The sequence below is a fragment of the Microtus ochrogaster genome (assembly GCF_000317375.1).
Source record: "Microtus ochrogaster isolate Prairie Vole_2 chromosome 14 unlocalized genomic scaffold, MicOch1.0 chr14_random_3, whole genome shotgun sequence".
Classification (NCBI taxonomy): Eukaryota; Metazoa; Chordata; class Mammalia; order Rodentia; family Cricetidae; genus Microtus; species Microtus ochrogaster.
In genome coordinates, this window is record NW_004949098.1 from 10682478 (window position 1) to 10692026 (window position 9549).

The following is a 9549-nucleotide window of genomic DNA, read 5'->3' on the forward strand; positions in this document are numbered from 1 at the left end:
CGCCTGTCTTTGCCCACGGAATGCCTGTCTTTACCCACGGAACTCCTGTCTTTACCCACGGAACTCCTGTCTTTACCCACGGAACGCCTGTCTTTACCCACGGAATGCCTGTCTTTGCCCACGGAATGCCTGTCTTACCAACGGATTGCCTGTCTTTACCCACAGAATGCCTGTCTTTACCCACGGAATGCCTGTCTTTACCCACGGAATGCCTGTCTTATACACGGATTGCCTGTCTTTATCCACGGAATGCCTGTGTTTACCCACGGAACGCCTGTCTTTGCCCTGCTGCCTTTTCTCCACAAACCCAGAAACCATTACTTACTTCCTTCACAGTATTAAAGACAGGCAAGCCCAGGTGTGTCTTGCCGCCCTTCCCTGGCGTGGTTCCTCCCACGAGTTTGGTGCCATAATCCAAGGCTTGCTGACTATGAAAGGTGCCCTGTGAGGGAAAAGCACAGGATCCATGAAAAAGGCAGAAAGACAGTGGAGAAGCAAAGGCGATCTCAGCAACTTGGGAAAAGAAAACCAACCACACTAGGTGCTCCCAGGCAGTAGCCTGAGCCCAGTACTCTCACCCACTGAGTAAGCACTGCCGTCAGCACTGAAGTAAACTGGCTTCTGGAAAGCCAAGAGTCATTGAAGGTCCTTTCCTATCCCTTGCTATAACTGGCTGCTGTTCTGAAATCCCCTGTTGCTTGTTTAAAGGCCATCCCATTTTCCCTGTTCCTCATCTCTTTGCACCCCACTTTGCCCAACTGCAAATCCAGGATGGATCATTACATTTGTCCAACCTTGGCCTTTCCCTTTAAATTACATGGATAGCAAAAACACAAGCTGGCTTAATCTATTTCACCAGCACCCACCATCACACACATGCACGCACCTACTTTAACTAAGGATCAGTCAATCGGCGAGTCTTTCAGACCTCCCTGACACTTCCCTGTAACTCACTTTCTCTGGCAGCCTTTTTCCCAGACTCTTCCCACAACATGCCATACCACACACACACACACACACACACACCCTGACCCAGTTGTAACAAGCACAACACAATGGCTCCGAAGACTGGGAGAGTCTTCCCCACTAACATTCAGGCCTCTGTTGCCTCCTGTTCTCCTTTCCCTTCTGTCTCAGTTCATGCCTGTTGTGATGCCACCCTTACCAAGGGAGCAAGCAGAGTCTACATGGTGAGCCTTGCCAATCATACTCCTCACACAACTAGCCGAGCCCTCTGCCTATAGTCACACACTCATTTGCCTACCTAACATCTCTATCTACAGAGCTGGCAGACATCTCTAACTGAACATATTCACACTGAGTTCCTGATCGCCCTCCTCTCAAACCACAAGCTTCTGTGGCACTTAGCTCAATATTCAGTCAAGAACACAAACAAACAAAACCAGAAACTGAGACCATTAAGAGTCACAATTACTAAAAATGCAAACACAAGGGAAGTGAAAAGAGCCAAAAACTAGCATTCAGGAGGCAAAGGTAGTCATATCTCCATAAGTTCAAAGCCAGCTGATATACACAGTGAATTCTAGGTCAGCCAGGGCTACACAGTGAGGCTCTGTCCCAAAAATGGAAGGCAGGCAGGCAGACACTGAATAAAAAGACTTGAGCAAATCGTTCACGAATGTAGGAAGCAGAATTAGTTCCAAACAGTGCTTGTATATGGAGCACAGCTCTTACAAAGATACCAGAGGCTAAAGTGTCACAAGAATGGCATATGAACCATTTCCAGATATCTCTTTTGGAAAAAAAAAACTTCTATGTAATATTTGCATTTTTCTCACTTATTCTATTGCTAAGTACATTTTGAATTTGAATTATCTCTGACAGTTTCGGTTCTCCAAACAAGAAACACAGAAAGAGTTTAGTGTTCTTGATGCCTGTAAGTGTCCATGAATAGAAATAGAATTGATATGCAGAGAAATAAGAAAACAGTGCAAGACAGACACACACACACACACACACACACACACACACACACATGCACACACACAGAGGTGTCCAATTGGATTACAAATTGCAGAATACAAAATTCTATTTAGTTTTCCATCCTTTCTTCAAAAGTTATAAATTTATCTTTCACATACACATTTTATAACATACTTAACTTCTGTATATGTTATAAAGAAAAGGTCAAAATTTATTCATTGTATGTGTCTAATTAAACCAGCACTGCTAAATAAAAGAAAAAAAAAGAATGGCATATGAAGTTCAAGGTGAAAAAAAAGTATAATGAACTTCCTCAAGAATTTGAGGAGCTGGAGAGATGGCTCAGCAGTTAAGAGCACTGGCTATTCTTCCAGAGTTCCTGAGTTCAAATCTCAGTAACCACATGGTGGCTCACAACCATCTGTAATGAGACCTGGTGCCCCCATCTGGCTGCAAGCATGTAACACTGTATACATAATAAGCAAATAAATCATTTTAAAAAATAATTTGATTATATGCTAATGTAGCATACACAAAACTAGACTGTACTTGGAAAGAAGTACAGATCACACCTCATTCCCTCGGGATGTGCAATATTAACTTTTGAGGATGTCTGTATACGGACATTTGTGAGATCTGGCTGGTCTTCAGCTAGCATCCTCCAGATTCAGGCCTGGCAATCTGGGAGACTGTGCCTGCACCTGCTTTTGTAAATTACACTGGATTAGAACAATTCGACAGTACAAATGCTGTAAAAGATGTACTATATAAATACAAAATACTTGTATGTGTGTTTTTAAAATGAGACATACAGACCACAGAAATAAATCCGACAGCAAACAGCAGCTCTGCCCTTTCCAGGATCACCTCTTCACTGACAACAACTACACAGCTTTTCTAAACTGAGAAAGAAATACTGAAGTTTACCATCTCACTCCTCAGAGAGAAAACTGGGGTACCTGTATTTTCATCTGGAAGGACATATGCCAACTTAACAGAGGACTCCTGGGGAGCAGAATGGTTAGACAGAGGGAAAGGAGACTCTTATGATGGTTTTATTGTAGAATCAATTCATAGTACCTTTCAACTTAGGCAAATTCTATGACAGAAGTAGGGAGAGGGAGAGATGTGAATAGAAACTAGTGAAAGTCAATTCCAATCTTAAGAGCAAGTTTGCCCACTGTCTTCCTCAGCGAGCACTTGCCCCAGAGAGGGTACCCAGTGGGAAAAGTCACCTGCAGGGTCATCTGCCCACACTGTCCAGGAGCCTCTCTGCAGGTTCATCTGCCCATACTGTCCAGGAGCCTCTCTGCAGGTTCATCTGCCCACACTATCTAGGAGCCTCTCTGTAGGTTCATCTGCCCACACTGTCCAGGAGCCTCTCTGCAGGTTCATCTGCCCACACTGTCCAGGAGCCTCTCTGCATCTGTGTACTTCTTCATACTGAGCTGTGGGTTCTGTGTTTAGCACAGGTTTTCTCTACAATCTATTTACCTAGTACTCAAAGGAACAGAAGTCTCTCGCAGTGTTGGAGGAAAACCAGGAGTCCTGTACTTGCTGAGTCTCTGACACTGTCACCCCTGTGGATCCTCAAGCTACGTTTAAACACAATCACCGTCTCACAGGCTTATGACACCTCCTGTCTTCCTAACACACCGCCCTTTCTGAGCTACGATATAGTTCTACTCCAATCATACATATAGTACTATTTTTTTGTGTTAATAAAAACAAATTTTTTTTACATCTTTAGTCTGCACTTTAATAAAAATGTAGATACACATACCTGTTTGCCAGTGAAACCCTGGCAAATGACCTTCGTGTTTTTGTCAATATAGAGATGCTTCCGGGAAGCCGTGTAAGAGCTGTGCCGTATCCCATTCTGCTGCACTGAGAAGTGAAGAAAATAGGACACGTTACAATTTTCCCACACTTTTGAGCCATGAATGAAATTTAATGACCCAAATTTTCCAAAACTAAACTTCTAACACAAGAGCAATGCTGTGACCACTTCCTGAGACAGGTGCACACCAGACACAAAGTAGAAAAGCAAACATAAGCGCCTACCCCTTGTGTCGGAGAAGCACAATCTTCTACTACTTTCTGAACAGAGAAAGAAAAGCTGAAATTTGTAATTTTCATTCCCAAGGAAACCTGGGATTCAAATTTAAGGGTTTCAATTAAACTCTGAAATTATTCCTTATAATGTTTACCAAGTGCAGCACCCGACTCCGCCATGAGCCGCCGTACCCGTGAGCACCAGGGGAGCTGGGGCACCCTTGAGGAATGTAAGAGCTACCTTACCCCTCAGGAAGACCCATGGAGGAAAGGCTAAGTCATGGGATAAATCTGCCTCAGATGCAACCCAAGATCACTTAGTTTGAGCCCTTCTGATGTAGGCTTAAACTCCCACAATTTCTAAAGTAGATGAGAAGAGAAATATGAAAACAAACCAACAAAAAGCCACATTCCTAAGTTATGTCTGGGAACCCACCTCAAGAGAGACTGAGAAACCTAAGTAGTTACTATAACCCACTCCTACTTCAAAAATCAGTCAAAGAAGGGGGCTGGAGAGATGGCTCAGTGGTTAAGAGCATTGTCTGCTCTTCCAAAGGTCCTGAGTTCAATTCCCAGCAACCGCATAGTGGCTCACAACCATCTGTAAAGAGGTCTGATGCCCTTGATGCCCTCTTCTGGCCTTCAGGCATATACACAGACAGAATATTGTATACATAATAAATAAATATTTAAAAAAAAAATCAGTCAAAGAGCGCATGACTCACAATTAGGAGTTGCCTTCTAAACCTTCACAGAGACTCTTAGCCTGTCTTCTCTATAGCCCTCTTCAAAGCAGCCAGGTCATCTTCCTAACTCAGAGGAGCCCATGAGAGCCAGAGCAAATCTATCTCCTCAGGTATTTCTCAGCGCCTTCCCCCACTTCTGAGCATTTTCCTACTTCCTAGTGCTCAGACCTCAAGTGCACAGCTGAAGAAGCACCTACGAGAAGGGGTGTCTGGAGAGCCAATCCTCCAGGGAAGAGACAGGCTCAGATGTCAGCCTGACCCTCTAGGGAAGAAGAGTTCTGCTTGTACATGGACAGCTGCACCGCATGTACACAGCTGTACCACATGTACACAGACAGCTGCACCGCATGTACACAGACAGCTGTACTGCATATATACAGACAGCTGTACAAGTACAGACAGCTGCACCACGAGTACATAGACAGCTGTACCGCATGTACACAGACAGCTGCACCACAAGTACACAGACAGCTTTACTGCATGTACACAAACAGCTGCACCGCATGTACAGACAGCTGTACCACAAGTACACAGACAGCTGTACCGCATGTACACAGACCGCTGCAGCCCTGAACCAGACTGTGCTAAACAAAGGGCCATGCTGCAGTCAAGTTCTGACTCCCAGGGAACAGCCAAGCACCTGATCTGAGCCAAGAGATCCCACAACAGAGACTCAAGGCCTAAAAGGCTGATCCCATTGCACTGTGCAGCAGAGCCCAGGGATGCTACTCAGATCATCTTTGCCCTTAGTTCACAGATTTACGCATAAAGGCCATAAACAAGAAATACCACTGATGACAGTCATAGAGGAACTTACAGTGAGATTCTGAATTTTACTAACAGAGAAAACAAACACACTAAATTAAACAGCAGGCAAGCAGGAAAGCCTGAAGGTGGCCATGATTATGCCAATGGTGAGAGCTATCAGGGCCACAACCTGGGCCAGGAGCAGCTGGGATCACTCCTAGGAACCAGACGGGCTTGGGCTAGTGTTCATGCTCTGTGGTCTCCAGCAGTGCAAACCAGGGCAATGCTTTTCATCTCCTTAGCCTTAGTGTTCTCATCTGTAAAAGGGCTAACAGCTGTGTACAGGGAGGGTGTGCTGTTACCATGGAATGATGGCTGTATACAAGGCATCAAAGTGCCTGGTACTTTCCAGAAACCCTACAAAGGCACAAAAGTAAAGCTTCCACTAAAATAGTGGTTCTCAACATGTGGGTAGCAACCCTTTCAGGGAAGTCAAATGACCCTTTCACAGGGGTTGCCTAAGACCACTAGAAAACACTGACATTTACATTACAATTTATAACAGTGGCAAAATTCCAGTTATGAAGTTGCAACAAAAATAGTTGTATTGTTAAGGGTCACTACAACATGAGGAACTGTATTAAAGGGTCACAGCATAGGAAGGTTGAGAACCACTAGTCTAAAGAAAGAATATAAGGTTTGCACTTCAAAATCAATTAAACCCACCCAGAAATGCTATCTATGTACATTCTTTTAAAAAGGCAGAGAGACAGACAGACAGACAGGTATTATCATCAGCGTGGGAGGTCAGAGAAGAGCTCTGGAACGTCAGTTCTCTCCTTACTTCGTTCCTGGGTTCCACAGATGGCGCTCAGGTCATCAGACCTGTGTGGTAACCCATCTCCCCGGCCTGCCCTCGTGCACATTCTACACGAATAAACTCCTGCGACACAGACCGTGAAGCATTCACATAGAAATTGGGAATCTTATCGTGGAACATTTGTACATCTGTAAAAATACAGATACTATTACGTCCCTCACTGGCTGATGTAAATAGAACAGTGGCTAGGGAACAGTATGTGTGGCTTCACTAATCATGACCTTACTAGCATTCATACCCCTGCTGCAGAGTGAGCAGAGCAAACTGCTGTAAGAACCAGTGTGGCAGCTATCCACCAGGGGCTAAAGTTCTTGAGTACTTAAGACAAGACTCAAGTCCTACCCACAGAAGCCTCCTGGGTCTGTAAGAGAACCAAATGTTAGCAAAGAAGCACAAAACCATGAAAGGACAAACTGAAATAAGTAAACTGCCAAAGGAACAGGCCTGGGTGCTGAGGAAGATGCTTCCCACGGAGGAGATGGGTTTGTCAGTCCTATCTCCTATAGGTAGCAGCTGTATTATAAAATGCCCGGGGCTATTAATACTGCAATATATAGCCAAAGAGCCCTGCCAGGTGGGACTAAGCAGGGCCTTTTGTGACCCTGCTTTTTGTGACTCAATAACCTGACTGCTTATGAAAATACTCTTCAACTCAACCCTGAAAACTATGTCCCTGTTCCTTCTTTACTGGTATGTCTGAATTCATGAATTCAACAGGGGTAAACTTTAACTGTACTGGCACTTGCTGCTGATTTAACAAAGTGACTTTGAACAAAGTAAGTAATTACAACGAAAACCAGTTTGTTCAGCTCACACTTTAAGCAGTGGTTCTGAGCGTAACCCCTTTGGGGCGGGGGGTGGGGGGGGTCAAACCACTCTTTAACAAGGATCTCATATCAGATATCCTACATAACAAATATTTACACTACAATTCATAACAATAGAAAAATCAGTTATGAAGTGCCATAAGCCCCAATAATATTATGATTAGGAGCTGAGAACCACTACTTCAGAGCGGCCTCACCTGCTCAGCCGCTGGTAACTAGAACATGGTGGCAGGGCAGCAAGGGAATAACACAATGCCAAGGTGCTGGCTAAGCACATGGGCAGCCATGCACGGCAGCTCACTCAGGAGTAACCCAGACTAGCAGAAATCTCTTCTAGGCACCGTGATCGCAGTGACCTAACCACCTTCCAGATCTCACCACATCGGAGACACCTGGCATGAGAACTCTTGGGGGACACTCAAGCATGTCCTAAACATAGCATTAACCATATGCAAAATACAAGTTACAGTGGTCCCCACATGAGGAGACCTCGTTGTGTGACAAAACTTTCCCAGGGAGACACAACTCACACATGTACTTAACCCAGATAGAGAGCCCAGGGCAGACTAAAATAGAAATGCCAACAAAATGCAACTGGGTGAACCAATGAGTTTTACTGGGGTTACTTTCAGGAATAGGGGTGAGGGGTTACTGACAGGGCTAGAAATGACTCAAAGACAGCGGTGCCACCAAAGCCTGGTGGCAGCATGGGAGACAGCTCACAGAGCTGGGAACCCGGAGTGCACTACACAGCCAGCAGGCGGCTCAGCGGGCTGGAGTGTCCTTTCCTAGTGCCACGGTTGTAAACCTCTTCTGGGCAGGTTGCCTGGTTTCTGCTTTTTCCCAGAAGCCAGCTTGCTCTCTAAGACTCTCTGTGGCCTTGTTGTCTTTGTAGCCTGGCTTCCTTCTGACTGAGGGGGAGACTCAGCTTTTATTGTTTACTCTGACAGGAAGGAGCCTCCAGAAGTTGGTCAGTTTTAGGGCCTTCCTAAAGCTATTGAGTTGTTTACCTTCCTGCTTAAGGAGCTTTCCAGCAGGATGGCATTTTAACACAGAGGAAAGTTACACAACAGACCTACAATACATGGGAGTACCTCAGCACCCACTTACCCCAAATCCCTAAGACAAGCTCTGTATTCACTTATCTTAATGACACATTCGATACTACTGTCTTAGTTGATCATAGCACCATGTTTCATAAAATTTAAAACACTCCTCATGTTTTAAGAACTAAGTGTAAATAGAAGGATATAATGTGTTCAATGTTTTATAATGTATCAACAATGAGAAGACATTCCAATTGTATGAATGTTATAAAGTAAAAATCAATAAATGGGTCTAAGACGACAAAATATCTGCCAAGTGGCAAACTCAAATTATTCTCCTATATCTAGGAGAAATCATTTTAAACTTCAGTGTTCCCGTAAAGCAACTAAAAGGCCAGAAAAACAAGTTACTTTTCTCAGGGCTACATCAAGGAAGGCATTTGCATACAGGCTTCTATTTCTGAAATAAAGGCTGAGTTCTTAGACACAAACAGCAGTAGAGACTAGAAATGGTAATATCAACTGTTGAGTATCTCTTATTCCATACACTTCCAAATGCTTCTCTGAGTCTACAAGCAGCCTGTGTAACTCAAGTAGCTCCTGCGAGCAGGTCACTGAGCGTGCCGAAATCCTGCTTCTAACAAGAAGGATCAAGCATTCCAGGCACCCTGCACAGTGCCAGCAGAGCTGGATCCTGAGACTCCTTGGACACTACCTGGGAAATTCTCAGGGTTTGTTTCCTCATTGGCCAAACAAAACATTAGAACTAAGCAGATTGTAAAGTCTACTTTCTGACACCAATACCGTAATTCTAAGGATCAAAATATTACCTGCTCTTACTAACTATCCTGAAAATGTGATACTCCCAACTGATAATTTAAAAGATCCTATCACACTTTAGGTTTCTTTTAAAACTTCATTTCAGCCTCAGTGGTGTTTATAAAATCTTACACATTCTCATCAGAAATGATTGTCATTTCCCATTTATCCATCCTCCCTACAGCAACAGGATTCTTACCCTTCTTTCGTGAGCCATAAGAGTGTGGGATGGGCAGCTGAGCATTTCTCAATTGTCCTCCAACAGGGCCTGTAGCACCGAGGACTGCTTGCCTTTTTATCTTTTTTAACTTAAACCAACATTGCGAAACTTGGGACCTCAACACATAAAGTGGCATCAGCTAACATTTAAGGGTGGGAGGTGGGATTCCTTATCATCTCTAGTTATTTTAACCTAAGTAATTTGTGACTTTCTAGAAGAAGAAGAAAAGGAAGAGGAGGAGGAGGAGGAGGAGGAGGAGGAGGAG

At 44.2% G+C, this 9549-nt stretch overlaps 1 protein-coding gene across 1 annotated transcript in view; it reads right to left on the reverse strand.

The window, feature by feature from the left end:
* The window catches only part of Suclg1 (succinate-CoA ligase alpha subunit), a 26873-nt gene that overhangs the window by 15123 nt on the left and 2201 nt on the right, over positions 1 to 9549 (reverse strand). The window contains exons 2-3 of the mRNA XM_005364721.2: positions 3728 to 3831; positions 326 to 442 (exon numbers count right to left, since the gene is read on the reverse strand). Of these exons, the coding sequence (XP_005364778.1) occupies positions 326 to 442; positions 3728 to 3831 (221 nt within the window). The remainder of the gene's footprint in view (positions 1 to 325; positions 443 to 3727; positions 3832 to 9549) is intronic.